The sequence below is a fragment of the Panicum virgatum genome, chromosome 1K (assembly GCF_016808335.1).
Source record: "Panicum virgatum strain AP13 chromosome 1K, P.virgatum_v5, whole genome shotgun sequence".
Taxonomy (NCBI): domain Eukaryota; kingdom Viridiplantae; phylum Streptophyta; class Magnoliopsida; order Poales; family Poaceae; genus Panicum; species Panicum virgatum.
Genome location: NC_053136.1, coordinates 4,267,773 through 4,287,566, shown reverse-complemented (window position 1 = coordinate 4,287,566; position 19,794 = coordinate 4,267,773). Strand labels below are relative to the sequence as shown.

General features: G+C 45.7%; 4 protein-coding genes and 3 long non-coding RNA genes across 7 annotated transcripts; 5 read left to right on the top strand and 2 right to left on the bottom strand.

Moving 5' to 3' along the window:
- Positions 1–1,170: 1,170 nt before the first annotated feature.
- On the top strand, positions 1,171–3,360 carry LOC120653887 (receptor-like protein 3). Its single transcript, XM_039931589.1, has one exon. The coding sequence runs from the start codon at positions 1,171–1,173 to the stop codon at positions 3,316–3,318; it is 2,148 nt and encodes a 715-aa protein (XP_039787523.1). The 3' UTR covers positions 3,319–3,360.
- Positions 3,361–9,372: 6,012 nt separating this feature from the next.
- On the bottom strand, positions 9,373–10,251 carry LOC120653769. Its single transcript, XR_005666847.1, has 2 exons — positions 10,031–10,251; positions 9,373–9,961 (listed from the first exon to the last, which is right to left on the bottom strand). It is a non-coding gene; the product is annotated as an uncharacterized LOC120653769 (long non-coding RNA).
- Positions 10,252–10,310: 59 nt separating this feature from the next.
- On the top strand, positions 10,311–10,975 carry LOC120653828. The gene is made up of 3 exons (XR_005666868.1): positions 10,311–10,718; positions 10,804–10,842; positions 10,936–10,975. It is a non-coding gene; the product is annotated as an uncharacterized LOC120653828 (long non-coding RNA).
- Positions 10,976–11,936: 961 nt separating this feature from the next.
- LOC120648043 (protein ALP1-like) lies at positions 11,937–12,778 on the top strand. The gene is made up of 3 exons (XM_039924822.1): positions 11,937–11,955; positions 12,053–12,259; positions 12,339–12,778. Exons 1-3 carry the CDS (start codon positions 11,937–11,939, stop codon positions 12,776–12,778), a joined length of 666 nt encoding a protein of 221 aa, XP_039780756.1.
- Positions 12,779–13,175: 397 nt separating this feature from the next.
- Positions 13,176–13,777, top strand: LOC120648034. Its single transcript, XM_039924818.1, has one exon. It carries the CDS (start codon positions 13,253–13,255, stop codon positions 13,775–13,777), a length of 525 nt encoding a protein of 174 aa, XP_039780752.1. The 5' UTR covers positions 13,176–13,252.
- A 2,256-nt stretch (positions 13,778–16,033) lies between these two features.
- Positions 16,034–18,872, top strand: LOC120653317 (receptor-like protein 2). Its single transcript, XM_039931106.1, has 2 exons — positions 16,034–16,916; positions 17,081–18,872. Exons 1-2 carry the CDS (start codon positions 16,167–16,169, stop codon positions 18,323–18,325), a joined length of 1,995 nt encoding a protein of 664 aa, XP_039787040.1. The 5' UTR covers positions 16,034–16,166; the 3' UTR covers positions 18,326–18,872.
- Positions 18,873–19,004: 132 nt separating this feature from the next.
- LOC120653712 lies at positions 19,005–19,571 on the bottom strand. Its single transcript, XR_005666846.1, has 2 exons — positions 19,457–19,571; positions 19,005–19,257 (listed from the first exon to the last, which is right to left on the bottom strand). It is a non-coding gene; the product is annotated as an uncharacterized LOC120653712 (long non-coding RNA).
- Positions 19,572–19,794: the final 223 nt, after the last annotated feature.

Sequence of the window (19,794 nt, the reverse complement as noted above, 5' to 3'; positions counted from 1 at the left end):
TCTCGCGATTTACAGACGAGTTCTGTAATTTATTTTGTGATTAATCTATGTTTAGTACTTCAAACATAGAAAGATGTATTTTCAAAAACTTTACGAAGCGCAACTAAACACGGCCTTTGATTACTGTTGTTCTTGAATAAAGACAGTGGACAGGTCACAGGTCTACCATGCCATGTCAGTCAAAGTCTCAACAGAGACTGTAGACCAGATTGGCATTACTCAAAAGCTAGCGCACATTTCACTTGACAGATTTTTAGCATCACTACCTGGATAAATGTTCATCGATAGGCCATGTTCACAAGTTCAGGCATTCAGTCAATCCAATCTGTAGGGTTGCTTCAAATCTCAATTATTCTTTTTTGTCTAATTTATTTTCAAAAAAAAAAGTCTAATCCACCAGAACTCACACGCTATCCAGTTCCCTCCGACTCTCCGAGCACTTCTGAATTCCGGTCAGCAAGAAGAGACGTCTCTTGTTTTCTTGCCTCCACTTGCGCCTTCTATTTTCCAAGCAGCGTCCACACCTTGACCGCGAGTCCGCGACGCCCGATGATTGCTCTAAATAATTACCAGCGCCTCCCGGAATGATGCTCTCCGTGTACTGCCTCTTACCAGTAAGAATCTTGCAGATCTTCAGCTTCTTTCGAAAATGAACACATTTTCCTGTTCGACAAAAAGGGCGCACCATCATCCTGCAAAATCAAAAGGTGCGTCATGCAGTGCTTCTATTTTTTTATTAAAAAAAGATTCTGTCACTACTAACGACTACTAATATCAAGACAACAGGTTTGTTAAGTGAAGTTGGTAGGACAAGTGATGTCAGATGAGGTAAATCACGGCAGTAATTAGACGAGGAATGATTCAAGGATGGATGAGAAAACGAAAGGAAATGTTTTGTTCGGCCAAGAAGTCAAAGTGTGAACAATCAGCTGCTTTGTCTATTCCCTATTGCATGTAACAATCATAATGGGGATTTTCCTATAGCAACTAATCCTTGACTCCATTATTTTCCTTTGTAGTAACCACGACTACAAGAGACCAGCACCAGCCACAGCTTTCTTGTACCTCATGCTCTTCCCTAATTAGACCATTGGTACTTTGTCTAGAAAGGACGCTGCTCAAGCTCAAGCATGAGCTGGTTTCCATGCTAGTTTCAATCGGTAGGAAGCCATGAAGTCAATCCATTTCTCATGCAAGAAGCACGGCATTAGACGGCGCATACCTTCCATTGGCCTTGCCCTTGTACTGCTCATCTCCTTGGCATCTTGTGCCAGTTCCTGCACAGAGCTGGAGAGGACCTCCCTCCTCCAGTTCCTCACAGAGCTCTCGCAGAATGCTGACCTCATCAAGTTTTGGCAAGGTACAGACTGCTGCAAATGGGAAGGAATCGGCTGCGACAAAAATGGGACAGTCACCACTGTCTCGCTGCCTTACAAGGGCCTTGAGGGGCGTATCTCGCAGTCCCTTGGGAACCTCACCGACCTGCAGCACCTAAACTTGTCCCACAATTCACTGTCCGGTGGCCTGCCCCTGGGATTGGTGTCATCCAGCAGCATCATTGTCCTCGACATCAGCTTCAACCAGCTCAGTGGAGACCTGCATGAGCTGCCATCTTCAACCCATGGGTACTCTCTACAGGTACTTAACATCTCAAGCAACTTGTTTACAGGGCATTTTACATCCACAACATGGAAGGGGATGCAGAATTTGATTGCACTCAATGCCAGCAACAATAGCTTCACTGGACAGATCCCAAGTCATTTATGTAACATATCACCATCCTTTAGTGTGCTTGAACTCTGTTACAACAAACTCAGTGGTGGTATCCCCCCAGGACTCGGTAATTGCTCCAACCTCAGAATTCTCAAGGCTGGGCACAACAACCTCAGTGGAATTCTCCCTAAAGAACTCTTCAACGTTACCTTGTTGGAGCATCTTTCTTTTTCCAGCAATGGTTTGCAAGGAACACTTGATGGCACACATATAATCAAACTCAGCAATATGGCCATCCTCGATCTTGGAGAAAACAAATTCAGCGGCATGATTCCAGACTCCATAGGTCAGCTCAAGAGATTGCAGGAACTCCATCTGAACTACAACAGCATGTCTGGGGAGCTGCCATCGACTCTCAGTAACTGCAAAAATCTCATAACAATTGACCTTAAGAGCAACATTTTCAGCGGTGAGCTCAACAAGGTTAATTTCTCCAACTTTCCCAATTTAAAAACCTTAGATATTATGCGGAACAACTTCAGCGGCACAATTCCAGAAAGCATATACTCATGCAGAAACCTGATTGCACTACGGCTGTCTTCAAATAAGTTCCATGGACAGTTATCAGAAGGACTAGGCAATCTGAAATCCCTCTCCTTCCTGTCGCTCGCAAATAACTGTTTTTCAAATATAACAAATGCACTTCAGATACTACAACGCTCCAAGAACCTCACCACCCTTATTCTTGGGCCAAATTTCATGAACGAGACCATGCCGGATGATACCACAATCAATGGTCTTGACAATCTTCAGGTTTTGGCCATTCCTGATTGCCTATTGTCAGGGAAAATGCCTTTTTGGATATCGGAGCTAGAAAATTTGGAGATATTATTTTTGCAGGGTAATAGACTCAGTGGACCAATACCAACCTGGATCAACACATTGGGATTCCTTTTCTATTTAGACATATCAAACAATAGCCTTACAGGGGAAATTCCAAGAGCACTGATGACTATGCCAATGTTAACTTCAGAGACTGCAGCTCATTATGACCCAAGGATCTTTGATCTGCCAGTTTATGAAGGTCCATCATTTCAATACCGTAAACCGATCGCTTTTCCTAAAGTGCTAAATCTAAGCAGTAACAAAGTCACGGGTGTGATTCCCCCAGAGATTGGTCAGCTGAAAGCCCTCATTTCACTCGATATCAGCTGCAACAACTTAACAGGACCGGTGCCCCCATCCATCGGTAATCTCACAAACCTGGAGGTGCTAGATTTATCCAACAACAATCTCACAGGTGAAATCCCAGCTGCATTGGAGAGCCTGCACTTCCTTGCCACATTCAATGTTTCTAATAATAACCTTGAAGGGCCTATTCCAACTGGTGGCCAATTTGGCACATTTCAGAATTCTAGCTTTTTGGGGAATCCAAAGTTGTGTGGTTCTATGCTCAGCCGTCGATGCAATTCACCAGAGGCGGGTCCAGTGTCCATTGTCTACAGCAAACCCCATGGAAGCAAGGTTATCTTTGCCATCGCCTTTGGTGCTTTCTTCGGAGTAGGAGTGCTATATGATCAGCTGGTAATATCCAGGTATTTTTGAAGTGAAATGAGAAATAAACAGTTACAGCATTGCATACTGTTATCTCATTGACAACCATGTTGTGATCTCAGTTGTTCTCACTTCCAAATATAAAACCAGTGGCCCCAGGGAGTGCGATTAAATATCCCTTGAGGTGATGGTTCTCAAACCATCGCCTGAAGCATGCACCTGCGGACGTTATTTGGGCTGCAATTAAGCTCATTTAAGGTCGTGTTTAGTTCGCGAAAAAATTTGAGTTTTGGTAATATAGCATGTCTCGTATGAAATAGTTATACTGTGTAATTAGTTATTTTTTCAACTAAATTTAATGCTCCATGCATGTGTCTAAAGATTCGATGTGACGGGTTGTCGGTGTTCCGAATCACCGATTAGTAAACTTGTACGCGCGTCACGAGCTCGGATGGTAATGCAAGGATGAGACACAAGATTTTATACTGGTTCGGGCAGAACGTCCCTACGTCCAGTTCGAGCTCTCATGCTTTTGCACTCAAGTTTGCAGTAGGGGTTACAAACGGGCGAGAGAGGAAACGAGGGTCCCAAGTTTCTAGGTTGCGTGCGTATACGTGTATGTGGTGTAGTTGTGTGCGAGTGAGTTCGATCCTCCACGGGGTGCGCCTCCTCCCTTTTATATTCCAAGGGATGAAAGCCTATAATAAGATAAGAGGGAGAGAGTCTTGGGGGGGTCGGGCGGCTCCCGTCCCTCGACTAATATCTACGGAGTATGGTGTGTCCCGCTAGCGTTTGCTGAGGATGACAGGCGGGTGTCTGCTCCCATTCTTGGCATTGTTCTGGTCGTGGCGGGATGAGGGTGCGGGATTCGTGCTGCCGCTGACATCGTCAGCAGGGTGTGGCCCCCCGTCCTGTCAGATGGTATGTGCGTTAGGCTTTCTTGATTTAGGTGAATTGGAGCAGGTCGCACAGTGTTGTCTCGAGCGGTGTTGCCGGCGGCACTGTACATTTGATATGGTGGGTGGTACAGTCCCAGATATGACTATCTAAGAGCAGGTATTATAACGGACTGAGAACCGGCTGAGATCTGACGTGGAGAGGAGAGAGAGTGAGAACGGGCTGCCGCTGAATCGCCCGCTGGCACCGGCTGCAAGGGCTCCCTCTCTCACTGCAACGCAATCAATGCGGGCCTGTCACGCATGCTCCCAGCCGGCTTCGGCTGGGACTATAAAACCTGCTCTAAGCGTGGCCTCGATTCGCGTGGCAGAAAAATATCATATGGATACGGGCCTTTGGGGGTCGGGCGAGACGAAGCCAGGGTTGGGCGAGGCCAACCCTGCGGCCTGCCGGCCTTGGTCTGCAGGTCTGCCCGCCGTGCTGTTGCACTGCAGAGCTTCATGCATGGTCGACCGCGGCCTCCGCCTTGGGCCCGCCTTTTTGCCTTCGCATGTCTGCACGACTGCACTCCATGAAGATATTGTGTTGCATGTTGCCGGCCCCGCTGGACTGTGCATGCACAATGCATGCTCACACAGAGCACCTCTGCTAGCTTTTGGTGGAGACATAAAGGTGAAAAGTCATATCAAGGAAGAGAAAATTGTTATTTTAGGACTCAAAACAAGCGATTTCACTAAAATGGGATTTCTAACATTCGCTTTGCTAAAATAGGTCCCCAAACATTGGCGCTTCGGAATACATGACATTTTATCTATTTTAATTTATTTGATATTTTAAATATATATTTGGAGGCCTTATATGACTGATTGTTCATCTGGGCGACGACCGAGGCGATGGCGCCTCGCAGCCTGCAACACCGCGCCGTCAACGAAGCACCTGTTCGTCCGCTGCGGATCATGTGTTTTCACAGTTAGTTCGATCTTGCTCGTCGCGACTCGCGAGAGTTCCTGTCAGTGTGTAGATAGACATGTTTGATCGCTTTGGCCATTGAGATAGTTGGAGTCGATGCGAATTAACTCTTGATCCATCAGACAAAGCATATCTTCTTCTGCAACTCTTGATTGTTGTTAATTTCATGGCGCCACAGCATTGCCTGATTATTGTTCACTGAAATTTTACTGAGACTTGTCTGAAGTACCGAAACGTCTGTTTCTGAATGGTCAATCAGTATGAGGCAGAAACACAACGCTCATGTGTAATTCCTTGAGAAAATTCCCTGTAAGGCCCTGAGACAAATGACACTTCCTTCTATGGCCCTGGAAAGTTCAAAGTCCCTTCTTTAGCACTATTTTTATCTTGCATCCCTTACATGGCCCTGCCGTGAGAACTCAAGTAAAATCTCAGTTAAGTGGCTGTGAAAAGACAAAAATACCCCTAACTCCCTCTGAAGCTACCGCGCCTCTCCCCCGCTGGTGGAGCTCCGGCCGGCCGCCGCGCTCTCCCCAGTTCTCCCCCGTGCCCTGCTCGCCCTGCTCTCCCCCGCGCCGACCGCCACGGCCCCTCCCTCTTCCCAGCGGCTGAGCTCCGGGGGCGTCCCGGGGCCGCCGACGTTCAACCACTTATCCCCTTATCTCTCCCTTATCCCCTCACGTTCACACAGGAACAGGGGAGGAGGTAGCCGCATGGTTCCCGGGCGCTCGACGTCGACTGGAGCTAGGCGCTCGCGCCGGCGGCTGCGCGCCTGGCCATGGGCGCACCGCGCGGGGCCTGTGGCCGGGGGCTTCCGCGAAAGTGGCCGAAGCTGCGCCTGTGGCGGAGCGGGCGGCGCTCCGCGCGGGGCCGACGGCCGGGGACGCCAGAGGCGGTGGCCCGCGTGCCCGAGCGCCGCGGCCTGCAGAGCACGCGGTGGCGGCGCGGTGGCCCGCTCGCCCGCGGTCCGCAGCCGGGGGGGGGGGGCGCCGGCGGCTGCGCCCGTGCCACGCCAGGGCGGAGGCCGGGGCTGCGTCCGCTCGCCAGAATGGAGGCCGGGGCCAGCAGTTGCGCCTACGCGGCAGGGCAGCGGCCCGATCTGTGCCGCGCTGGTGGCCTGCGCCGCATCAGCGGCCGGACTGGTGGCTGCGCCCTCGCCGGCGGACGGTGCCACCTGAACGCGAGCTGCCGCCATCCGCGCGTGTCTGCTCCAAGCGCGAGCCGCCGTCCGCGCTAGATCGGGGGCGCCGCTGTCCTGTTGTCTGCTCCGCCGCCGTGCGGGATCCGGACGGGCGATGTGGGGCCTGGGCGCTCGCGGGCGATGGGGGACCTGCCGACCTGGGGGCTCTGCTCGGGGTGTGCCCGTGGATTATAGGGGTTGGGACTATTTTCACATACTTACTGGTCAACATGCAAGATTGCGCTGAAACTCTAAAAGCAGTTACATTAGTTGTAAACTTTTAATTGTAAGAGCATCTCCAACAACTTTTGTATATTAGACAAGTTAGCTAAAGAAAGAAAACAAAGATAAAAAATCCCTTCCAACAGAAACTGTATCATCCTCATCTTGGCTCCTCTCGCCATGTTTGCATAGCGTGTGGCGCTAGCCATCCAAGCTTTCCCGCGCCCGCAGGCCTCTTCCCGCACAGATTTGGCCGTTCCGCGCCTGCTGCCCTCTTCCGTGCGCGCTATCCGAGCCCCTCTCGCACCCGCTGCCCTCTTCCTCGCGCGCCTCTGCCTTTCCCCGCCGAGATTTGCTGCCAATCGCAGAGACCCTGCTGTGCAGAGGGTCCAAATCAGCGCCGCCTCTTGCCCTCATATGTTTGAGCATGCGCCTGCGGACGTTATTTGGGCTGCAATTAAGCTCATTTAAGGTCGTGTTTAGTTCGCGAAAAAATTTGAGGGTCCAAATCAGCGCCGCCTCTTGCCCTCGTATGTTTATGTCAAAACAGCAGTTGATCGGCTGTGCATAGTTCTGTTTTTTATTAATTAATTGATTTGATCGGTTGTCCAGCATGCAGCAGGCGCGACGTCGGTGTCCTACGCGTAGCACCAATGGCGGGCGGCGGCGGCGTCAAGCCATAGTGGCGGAATCGCGTACAGGCGGAAACACGTGGGTCCAGATTTGAAAATAAAATCCATGTTTTAGCTAGTTTTTTGGACTATCCCATGAAATTAGATGGCTTTCTATTTTTACAAGGGGGTACAATTTTCATATTTAGCTAAGAAAATATAAGAGCTCTTGGAGATGCTCTAAAACTTGCAATTGGTTTGTAGTAGTCATGAACAACAATTGGTCGGAGTGGTAACATTCCAAGAGATGAACTGCAATTTGCACTTCTGCAGTTCGTCGGGGGCATCAATAAGTCAATAAGTTGTGATCATGCAATGCCATCTATTCAGAAAAGTGGCATGCATTCAGGAAGGGACATTTCTCGTCAATTCACAAACGAATGGTAAATTTCATCAGAGAATCTAAAGAACCAGAGTTTGGGGGTAAGATTCGGTAAAAGACAACCCACAGTGAACAAAGCAAAAGGTCCACAATCAACATGGCTGGGCACCGTTAAAAAAAAACATGGCTGGGTACCACCGTTCAAAAATGACATGTATATCATTTTCAATCTCAAATACATGTATGATATGATCCAAGTAATAGGTAAAATCATGAATTTAGCACAAATGAGCTCATAAAAATATGGTTCTAGCAATAAAGCATGAGTTTAATTCCAAACGAGATCCAAGTGATATGAAATAAATTATGAGTTTACATCTCATCAAACACGACAAAACTAGTTCATCTAATGTGCAGTTTTCTCTTCGGAGTCATCTTTCTTGGTGCTGCAGCGGTAGTCATCCTCACGGGACTAGTGTCGGTTTGTGAAGATGTAGCCTCTCCTAATACACTAGTTACAATGGAAGCACGGTGTACAATGGAAAATAGGCTTCTATGAACTTAACATATTTACACCTTCTAGTGACCCTTCCAGGACTATCCCGTAGGATTTGTTCCTAGTCGGCCTCTGTGGAGACGTGGAGTGCTAGGTTCTGGATGTATTTTGGTCACATTCTTCCTAGGTTGCCTACGCTTCCTACAAGTGATCAAATAAATTAATATCGACATTTTCATTCAAGTTTCTTTATGAAGTAAATAAGTTGTTACCTCTTCTTTGCGGTCTCATTGAGTGGGCACTTAGAACTAGCTTGCCTATGACCTTTTTCTCCGCATCTTTTGCAAGTCATAGATCCTCTAACCATTTTCTTTCCCTTGGCATCGGTTGGAGCAGTATCATTGTCACCTTCACCCACACTGGCCTCGTTACCATCTTCTTTTCCTTTCCCTTTCCCTTTCTTGCTGTGTCCACCTTCGTTACCATCTTCTTTCCCTTTCCCTTTCCCTATGACCTCAGCGGGCGGACCGAGGGAGGCGCAGAGCCGGCGTCGACCTCGGCGGGCGACGGGTGTCGCAGGGAGGGCACCGGCCACGGGCGTCGATCTCGCACATCGCTCGTAGGGTGGGCGGCGGCGTCGCGAGGGTCGCGAGGGTTACGAAACATCGCGAGGGTACAGAAGGGCAATAGAATCAATCAAGAAATACATGTATTTTAGTATTATCAAATGAATTAAAATGGGTAAAATGTCATATATTTCGAAGTGCCAATGTTTGGACACCTATTTTAGCGAAACGAATGTTAGGAATTCTATTTTAACGAAGCCGCTTGTTTTGAGTCCTAAAATAGCAAACCTCAAGCCAGTTCGGGAATCTACGCAAAATTTCAAGAAAGGAGGTCGCTAGACAACAAGCACGCCTAAGATGCAGCCCCCGGCCCCGCGGCTGCTAATTGTCACAAACCTTCGCAACAGTAATGCAGGCCACCGGATGTGCCACCCGAGTTAAAGATGTAAAGATCCCCTAGCCTCCCAGCACCGCCACTCCACCACACGCCGGAGCGAGCGCCGCCGCCGCCCGCCCGCCGGCGCACAGGGTCTCGCCGTCGCCGGAGCGCATGTGCACAGATGCTGCAGTTTCGCGAGCTGGGCCGAGTTATGAGCACGGAGGTAGTTTTGGGCTGGCATTATTTGATTTGGTGGGCTGGGCCGGAGTCTGTGCCAAACGGGGCCGACCCATGTGGCCACCTGGCGGCCTCTTGTTGGTGGGATGCTTGTGTTTCGCAAAAAAAAAATAAGAAATAAAGATTGATAATATGACTTATGAGGAAAGACGGATTATGACCCAAATAAGAATATGCACGTGGGGCATAGAATAATAAAAATTAAAAAATTGGAGGAAGGAAAATAGAAAAGGAACAATATACTAATAACATAAATTTAAAAGTGGAGGAAGAAAAACAGAAAAGAAATAATGAACTCAAACATGAAAAATATATATAGCCAAGCCTTTCGAGGCTAAAGCCCACACGGAAAGAAAAAAATAGCAAGAAAAAGTCATTGCACTGCATATTCACTACTGCAAGTGTAGGCTTACCTCCCCACATCCTGTTGTACATTTCTGATCAAGGCTTTGCGCTTGACGAGGTCCAGCTACTACCACCGTTTCAAAATATAACAACTTTTTGATTTTTCAAACTCAAATATTTTCATCTTTGACCGTAGATGGTAAAACGGGTATAAAGATTGACAACATAAAAGTGATATTAATTTATTCGTAATGAAACCAAATATAGTAAAATGTAATCTTTTATTTACAAGTAATTATTTTTTGAGATATTATTGGTCAAAGATGAAAATATTTGATTTAGAAAAGTTAAAAAGTTATTATATTTTGAGACGGAGGCAGTATAACTTCTAGCCCATTAACTTCTCTGGCCTGCACTGTACCGTGTTCAGGTGACAGAGCTTAATTTTATCGCACGTGATATATTATATATAGCTTTACCGTCTAAGTTAGTAAGTTAGGGCTCCTTTCTAGCTTCGACAAGCCAGACAGGAGCCTCCGCCTGGTGGTCGTGCGTGTGCGACTGGAATTATTCTCTTCTTGAGGTCGACGGTGATTGGGATTTGGGACCTGGGGAAGACTTGCACAGCTGCGGAGGCCTGATGGCCATCCACGTGAGCTCCTGCGTGTTCGAGGGGAAAAGAGTTTTGCCCTAGATAGTGAACTCCATCCTGCCGTGCATTGAACGGCACTTACCGGCCGTGCCGTGTGTATGTAGGGCGTGTTTGGTTCGGTGCATATGACCGAACCAGGCTCCCGGGGTGCAGCCCAGCTGCGATTGGTTGCCTGGACGCGGTCCAGGGCCTGGCTCCCGTCATGCAATTTTGCCCCCTCCGTCTGCATCTGGAGAAACGCCCGTGGGCTCCGTTTCTCGGGAGCCAGGCGCGCGAGCTGCGAGGGCGGGCGATGACGGCCAGAAAATTTTGCTCCGCGCGTGCAGGCGGGAGATGGGGAGGCGCGCGCGGGAACGCTAGGGTTACCGCCGTCCCTTTCCCGCCATCCCTCCTCGTTATATGCTCACCATCGCGACCCCTCTTCCCCATTCTTGAGCTCGCGCTCGCCCTCTTCCTCTCCGCTTTCTCTTCTGTTTCCTGCTGTCTGGTCGCCGAGTTCCTCATCGTGGTAGCTGGTGAGCAAACCTTCCTCCCTCTCAATTCGGATCCATGCTGTTCGGTCGCTGATCTGGGTGTTCTCCCTCTCTTCCTCACCCGCAGGATTGTGGCTCGATTCGTCGGTGTTTTGAGGCAAATCTTGTAAGCTATACTCAAATCCCTCTCAGATCTGGTGTTTTTGTCCCTCTCCCTCTCTGTTTTTGTTGTTGTGCTTATGTATTTGAGCATTTTTAGGGCCGGATCTGTGCTGGTTGATCTCGTTGGAGTTGAAAAGGCAAGTCCCCTCCCCTAGGGTTTCGATCTAGATTTTGCAATTTGTTCTCAAGGATTTGGTACTAACACATTTCTTACCGTGTAGATCCTGCTTTATCTTGGCTCGCATCGTGTGATTCAGGCTTCCCTGTGACGCTTGTGTGCTCGGACTTAACGGTAACAATTGTTTTACCCGGCCCTTTTTTTCTGGCCGATGATGTTTATGTTACTATGACTTGAAGCACATGTTCTTAGCCGATGATGCTTGCTTATTTACGCTCACATGTACTCTGAAAGTGAGCACAAGTTCTTGGCCTATGATAGTAGCCTGTAAATATTAATCTGAGCACATGTTCTTAGTAAATGATGGTGATTTTTAATCTGAATGCAAGTATATGTGAGCACTTGTGTAGTAGGCGATGATGCAGTTTTTTTCTGAGCACTAATGATACTTGTTACTGAGTCATGTTTTTGCAATTTGTACTGGTATAGATGAATCCTTCTGAGCAGAGACGCATACTTGTGATAAAGGCTGCTGCTTTTGTGTCTGTCATTTATGCATACTTCATGAGTAGGCTGAGGGTGGCACGTAGTTCACGGCCTCAGATTACTTATGCCCCAATGAGTGCCATGGATGAGGAACGCCAAGCCAACCTAAACAAAATATATAACTGCAATGACACATAATGTGTTGACATGCTTCGCATGCGTAGAGCTCCATTTTTCAATCTGTGTAACCTGTTTAGGGAGAGGAACTTGTTGAGGGACACCATACACAGTTCTGTGGAGGAACAAGTTGCAATGTTCCTCCATGTAGTGGGACACAATCAGAGATTTAGAGTGATCCACTAAAACTTTAGGAGGTCCATTGAAACAGTCAGTAGGTATTTCAGAGAGGTGTTGTATGCTGTTGGTGAGCTTAGGGAGGAGTTGATTAGGGCACCATCAGGGGAGACATCGCTAAAAATAAAAAATAGCCCAAGATGGTTTCCATACTTGAAGGTAATTAATTCATTATAAGGTTGACCATTAATTTGTTATAGTTTTGACCAAACTGAAATCACAAATCTTCATAACCTGTAGGACTGTGGTGCTATAGATGGTACCCATGTTCATGCTAGAGTGCTTGCAAAGATATCAGCAGCATTTAGGGGTAGGAAGCACTATCCTACTCAAAATGTGCTTGCTGCAGTTGACTTTGATATGAGATTCACCTATGTGCTAGCTAGATGGGAGGGATCTGCACACGATGCCCTTATTCTGGCTGATGCTATAGAGAGGGATGATGGATTGAGGGTTCCACCAGGTACTTGTAACCTGATTCAACAATTGCACTTGCACATAGGCCCTATGACTAATTGTTGCCTACCTAATTAATTGTATAGGTAAATTCTACCTAGTGGATGCTGGCTATGCTTGTCGCCCTGGGTTTCTGCCACCATACAGAGCCACTAGGTACCACTTGAAAGAATTTGGTGGAAGGAACTATCCTACCAACAAGAAAGAGTTGTTCAACTTGAGGCATTCAAGCCTAAGGGTCACAGTTGAAAGGGCATTTGGTGCTTTAAAGAATCGTTTTCGTATTCTTGACAACAAGCCTTTCCACCCATACAAGACACAAGTCAAATTAGTCCTTGCATGCTGCATAATTCATAACTGGATTGTTGGGCATGGGCAAGATGAAGTATTCCCTGATGAAGCTACATGGGTACCAAATCCTAGTAATGAACCTGTAGATGAAGTAATTGATAATGCAGCATGGGGTCTTAGAAGGGATGAAATAGCTGATGCCATGTGGAACAATAGGGGCCACTACCATGTGTAGGTCTTGCTATGTTGGTTGCTCTGTTGAATTTTTATTTCCAGTTTGCTGAGTCTATGTACTTGTGCAATGATGTAATAATTCTGTACCTAAGGCTAAGGACATGTGCAATGATGTTTCAATATTGTAGTACTCTACTCAATTTAGCTGAGACCAAGAACTTTGTGCAATGATAATTCAATCCTCTGTGCCTTGCTATTTTAATTATCTGAGGCTATGCACATGTGCTATGATGATTCAATATTGTGACTGAGGCTATGATTTTTTTTTCTCTGTTCTTTACTCTGTGCTATGATGATAACCATGCATCTTTACTGATAAAGGCAATTAGTTGTGCTATGATAATTTTGTTTTCTTGCCGAGCCTATGCATTTTTTTTCTGTCCTTTACTTTGTGCTATGATGATAACCATGCATCTTAATCCTACTGTTTACTTTACTGCTGACTGAGGCAATGTATGGCTGGCACAATTAGGGAATGGCTCAGGAAGTGAATAGGGTTGACCTGGACGAGGTTCCTGAGGTTGTCACCCAGGTTGGTGGGGCTCAGCAAGTTGAAGAGGGTGCTGAGCAGCGCACTAGGGGTGCTATGCGCTGGACTAGTGCCATGTCTAAGTTTGTGCTAAAGCGTATGTGCCAGCTAATTGAGACTGGGGTTAGAACTGACAAGGGATTCAAAGAAGTCCATTTGAACCAAGTTGCCAAGTACTTGCAAGAGTTCACTGGCAATGAGGTTTCTGGGACTCAAGTCTATAACCATTTGAGGAAGTGGAGACAGAGGTGGGTGAGGGTGTCCAAGCTTAGGGAACTCAGTGGTGCCCTATGGGTTGATGATGTGTGCATGATTAGCTTGGAGGAGGAGCACTACCTGGGACACATCAAGGTCTGTGTGGGCTGCCTTGATCACTCTTTTCTTTCTCTTCTATTTAGAAAAGCACACATCTTTATTTCTGTTCCTAACTTATTCTACACAATAAAATTAGGCTCACCCCAAGGATGCTGAATTTCTCAACAAGCACATAAGAAAGAGGTGTGTCTTCACTGAGGAGGATCATGAGGTCCTCACTGGTATGACTGAGGCAGTTAAGGATGTTGTAGCTGCAATCAGAGAGACCAAGACTGAGGTGGTCAACCCTGATCTTTATGCTGCAGTAATGTACATGCCAGGGTTCAGTGAGGAGGCTTTGATCGTTGCTTTCTCCTATTTGGTGGACAACAAAGCCCAGGGTGATGCATTTGTCAACATGACTCACTCTCACCGTGTCCTTTGGCTTAGGACATGGCTTGCCAAGCATTACTCGTGTCCTTTGGCTTAGGACATGGCTTGCCAAGCATTACTACATGTAGATCAATCTACATGCTTGCTGACTGATCTCTCTTTTGTGGAGTGAACCCACCACCTTGGTGCTTCCTCCTCCTTTTGTGCAGTTCCTTCTTTTGTGCAGGACAGAGCTAACTGGAGCTTGCAACACTTTGCTCCTATTCTTTTGGTTTGAGATAGGATACCTATCTCAGTGTTCTGAGATAGGATACCTATCTCTCTAGGTAGTTACCTCATGGTTGGGTTATGTGGTTTAGATGTAGGTCTCGCTGCTAGTAGCTGAAGGTGCCAGTTAATGATGCAGTAGCTCTGTGAAGATGTATTTGATCTGTCAGTTACATTGCCTGTGATGTCATGAACACTTGATGCTTACCTTCTATATTTGTGCATGATCTGAGCACAACTCATTTGTCTGTTATGAAGATCTGAATGATGCATGCATGATCTGAGCACAATTCTGTTGTTTTTATTATCTTGACTCACATGAGTTCACTGTCTTCTATTGTTTTCTGTCCTTGCTTGACTATGATTTCTTATTTGTACAGAATTTAGCACAACTACATTGCCTTGATGATTACCTTAATCATTTGTGTATGATCTGAGCACAATTCTGTTGTTTTTATTTTCTTTACTCACATGAGTTCACTGTATTCTATTGTTTTCTGTCCTTGCTTGGCTATGATTTCTTACTTGTACAGAATTTAGCACAACTACATTGCCTTGATGATTACCTTAATCATTTGTGTATGATCTGAGCACAATTCTATTGTTTTTATTTTCTTTACTCACATGAGTTCACTGTCTTCTATTGTTTTCTGTCCTTGCTGTGGCCATTGTATTTTTAATTACAAAATTGATATAATATTACTTTCAAACTAGATATGAGAACTTATGTACTGGTTGATGGTAACCTCACCACCCCATGCAAGAGGTAACTCAACCAAACTGTATGCAGCCAACCAAACAACAAGTCCTTGCATCCGAATTTGCATCTGTCTATGCATTCAGGCAACCAAACATCATCTCCTGCTGGCCTGGTTGGTATGTAGCAGGCAACCAAACACACCCCTCTTGCATACACACAGCCTCGCTACAGGCAGCCTGGCTCTTAGATGCAAGCCAGGCCCGCTAGAGAAGACAACCAAACACACCCGTAGTCTCAGGATTCATGGAGCTATAGCCTAGCTATATGTAAAGCTGAAAGCAACTTTGTACTCTCTGTACACTGCTCATGTACTCATCCAGATCAGCTTTGCTTTGCTTCCCTCTTGTGAGGCCAGCTAATTCCCGTAGTCCGTCACTTTGTTTTGGGTCAACACAAGACCGCGTCGATCTACACCACCATGGCAACAAGACACCCTGACACATTGCAATACACGCAAGCAATGATGTGGATAAAAAGAATGATGTTTCGATAAAGAAAAAATGATATATATATATATATATATATATATATATATATATATAAGCTAAAATATGAGCATGCCAAACCGTGAGCAAGCCTATAAATTTTGACACAATCGGTTGGAATAAAAAAAGTAGCGCCACCTAAGTGTTATTCTAAAATTGCAAAGATTTTGATAAAAAAAGGATATGCCCACGTTTTGGCATGCCCATATGTTGGTAGCCAAGCAGGCCATAGATTCCTTTAATAGTATATACTAGCAATCGACAGGTCCATCCACGTCGGTCAAGACTCAAGACGAAGTCGTCCCCCCCCCAAAAAAAAAGACGAAGTCACCAATGCAAGATTTTTAAACACGATGTGGATATGGACTTATGGAGCCTAACAACGACTTTGACGGACTTCCCTATTTTCCAAGTTTTTTTCTTCCAAAGAACCAAATTTTCAAAGTGGCTTGCAAGCTCTGGTACGTTACAAATATCGACAAGATTACATTTGTGTGGTGTTTTGAAGGCTTGAGAGCACTAGATATTTTCCCCACTCTAGGTACTATATATACATCAAGGTGCAAACACCTACAAATACACACAACACCGGGCCTGCAACAATTAATTCCAGCAGCAAGCTAAGTTAGCCACGTCGTCACTGGTTCATCCTGCCCTTGTTATGCTTCTCTGCTTGGCCTCTCTTGCCACCTCTTGCACTGAGAAGGAGAAGAGCTCCTTGCTTCAGTTCGCCGCTGAGCTCTCCCAGGACGGTGGCCTCACCAATTCATGGGAGAATAGCATGGATTGCTGCAAATGGGAAGGGATCACCTGCAGTTCAGATAGAACAGTCACTGATGTCTTTCTAGCTTCTAAAAGCCTTCAGGGGCACATCTCAGCGTCCCTGGGCAACCTCACTGGCCTGGTGTGCCTCAATCTGTCTCACAATTCCTTATACGGTGACCTGCCGCTGGAATTATTGTCTTCCAAGAGCATTGTTATCCTTGATGTTAGCTTCAACCTACTCAATGGAGATTTGCAAGAGCTAGAAAAGTCAACAATTCGGCCTTTGCAGGTACTGAACATATCAAGCAACTTTTTTACAGGACATTTTCCATCTCCCACATGGGAGGCGATGAAGAGTTTGGTCGCTCTCAATGCCAGCAATAATAGCTTTATCGGGCCGATACCAACTGTGTTTTGTGTCAGTGCACCATCCTTTGCTATGCTTGAACTCAGTTACAACCAATTCAGCGGAAGAATCCCTGCAGAGCTCGGTAATTGCTCCATGCTGACATCTCTCAACGCTGGGCACAACAACCTCAGTGGGACTCTTCCAGATGAGCTCTTCAGTATTATCTCGATGGAGCACCTCTCTCTTCATGATAACCAGCTAGAAGGAACACTCAGCGGCATTAGCAGGCTAAAGAATCTGGCGACCAGTGGCGGAGCTTGATCTCCGATTTCAGAAAAATGAGAGGGGCCCACCCTTTTGCTACAGTAATAAACAGTGTCAAAATCACTGTTTATTACGTGTAAAATTGCACAGCCAGGGGGGCCATGGGCCCCTTTGGCCCGCATGAAGCTCCGCCCTTACTGGCGACCCTTAATCTTGGAGGGAATATGTTCAGCGGCAATATCCCATCTGCAATAGGTGAGCTTAAGAAACTGATGACGATCCATTTGGACCACAACAGCATGTCCGGGGAGCTTCCATCAACTTTGAGCAACTGTACAAGTCTCATAACCATTGACTTCAGCAGCAACAATTTCAGTGGAGGACTCACAGAGGTTAATTTCTCCAACTTACCCAATCTAAAAACCATAGATCTTATGCTAAACAACTTCAGTGGCACAATTCCAGAAAGCATCTACTCATGCACCAATCTAACTGCATTGCGGCTATCTTCGAATAAGTTCCATGGCCCGTTGTCAGAAAGAATAGGCAATCTGAAGTCCCTAGCATTCTTATCACTTGTTAACAATTCCCTTACAAATATCACAAGTGCACTTCAGACCCTTAGCAGCTGCAGGAACCTGACCACCTTGCTAATAGGGAAGAACTTCAAGAATGAGGCCATGCCAAAGGATGATGCAATTGATGGTTTTAGGAATCTTCAGGTTCTTTTCTTAAATGATTGTTCATTATTTGGGAAAATACCTCTTTGGTTATCGAAGCTCACAAATTTGGAGATGCTACTATTATATAACAATGAACTAACTGGACCAATACCAGACTGGATCAATAGCCTAAACTTCCTCTTCCATATAAACATGTATAACAACAGCCTTACAGGGGAAATTCCAACAGCCTTAATGAGCATGCCAATGCTAGAAAAAGAGAAGGTTGCCCCAAAGGCCTTCGAGCTGCCTATTTACACTCGATCACGTCAATACCGCATGGCCATTTCTTTCTCCACAATGCTGCACCTAGGAAGAAATAACTTAACAGGTGTCATCCCTGAAGAGATTGGTCAGCTGAAAGCACTAGTTTCAATGGATTTGCGCTCCAACAAATTAACTGGAGAGATCCCACAATCAATTTGTAACCTCTCAAACCTTGAGACGCTGGACTTGTCTGGCAACCATCTAACAGGTACAATCCCGATTGGCTTAAACAGTCTGCATTTCCTTTCTAAATTCAATATTTCCAATAACGACCTAGAAGGACCCATTCCAAGCAACGGCCAGCTCAGCACGTTTCCAAATTCTAGCTTTGATGGAAACCCAAAGTTGTGTGGTCCTATGATTGCTCACCACTGTGGTTCAGAAGAAACAATTTTCTCAACAAATGTGACAAAGCAAACAGACGGAAAAGTCATCTTTGTGATTGCCTTTTGAGCATTCTTTATTGTAGGGGTGCTATATGATCAGATAGTGTTATCAAAGGCTTTCTGCTAGTCCTACTTATATCATGGGTTTATTATGATTTTAGCAATTCAGGTTTATCAACAACTCACAATCCATCATACATGGATCAGATTCAGGTCTAGAAAAATGTAACCAGAAGTGATTCATGGATAAACACTGAAGAATGTTCCCTTTGGTGGATAAATGTGTGAGAGGATAAGAATGAAGCAGTCTAAATGATCACTACTTGAAAATTGTTGGCATCAAGTGGAACTTATAAAATTTGTGCTAAAGTTGTATAAATAGGCGATGCTCATGCGTTACTCTAATCTTTTCATTAGGATTCATTGCGGATCAAATAATACACTTAAGCATACAGAAATACAGTACAGGTACTTCGTACGGTACTAGAAAACATACTGTCGGATTTGATACATGTTCAGTGGGAGACATGTCCATTTAACACACTCTCCTTGTTTGTGAGTTATACATGTGGTGGAGAACTGGAGATGAAACTATGTGGGAGTGCTTGAATTGAAGCAGCCCAATGTGTCAAAAACTTTCTTTTTTTTTAGAATTTTGCATAAAGTTTGATCTCATTGTTCTTGATGACAGTGCTATAAAACTAGTCCATGCTAAATTTGGAGGCATATGAGAAAACAAGACAAAATATAATAAACATTATCCACAAATTGCATAACAGAATCCATATTTACGTGAGAAAATATTGCAGCATAGAACATGTCTCGCATACATAGCAATAACTTTCTTGCAAAAAAATGCCAAGCAACCGAACAGTTGGGATGCTAACATGGAGGGACAGTACTATAACAATCAAACATAAAGGAGCCTACTGCCTACCTCTATGCATTCTAGAAGTTTGATCACCAGGGACCCCAGATGCTTCGTAGAGACTAAATATCCTGCCATATGGAATCCAGAGCAAATATAGTTTCATCATCATCCATATTTTGCTAGATTTTCAGATATATATATATATATATATATATATATATATATATATATATATATATATATATATATATATATATATATATATATATATATATATATATATATATATATATGGCTTAAAACACAAAAATATAAGGATGAACGCACGGCTGGCCATGGTTTGCAGCGTAAAAATCAGCGGTAAGCTTTCGCGCTCTCTGCATACAAAAATAGTGAGGATAATTTTAGCGTCACTTGGGCCTTGAGAGAGATCAGAGATAATCATATATTTCACTTTGACACAATGATCAATAAAAATAACCTTACTTTGGGAAGGAGATGAGAAGGGCAGCCTTGAGCGGGGTGGTGGCGACTCGGCGGCGGGGATGCTCGCCGGGCCTCCGCCGCTCCTCGCACATCCAGCGGCTCTCCAGCCCGGTCAGGGGGAAGGGGACCCCGCCGAGATTTTGGGCTGGGCCTGATTCAGCCAACCAGGCCCGGGCCGA

Coding starts and splice junctions, on each gene's coding strand:
- LOC120653317 (XM_039931106.1), top strand. CDS start 16,167: ATGCTTCTCTGCTTGGCCTCTCTTGCCACCTCTTGCACTGAGAAGGAG. Junction 16,917..17,080: donor GCATTAGCAGGCTAAAGAAT/CTGGCGACCAGT, acceptor GCTCCGCCCTTA/CTGGCGACCCTTAATCTTGG.
- LOC120648043 (XM_039924822.1), top strand. Junction 12,260..12,338: donor TGGATTGAGGGTTCCACCAG/GTACTTGTAACC, acceptor TTAATTGTATAG/GTAAATTCTACCTAGTGGAT.
- LOC120653887 (XM_039931589.1), top strand. CDS start 1,171: ATGAAGTCAATCCATTTCTCATGCAAGAAGCACGGCATTAGACGGCGC.
- LOC120648034 (XM_039924818.1), top strand. CDS start 13,253: ATGGCTCAGGAAGTGAATAGGGTTGACCTGGACGAGGTTCCTGAGGTT.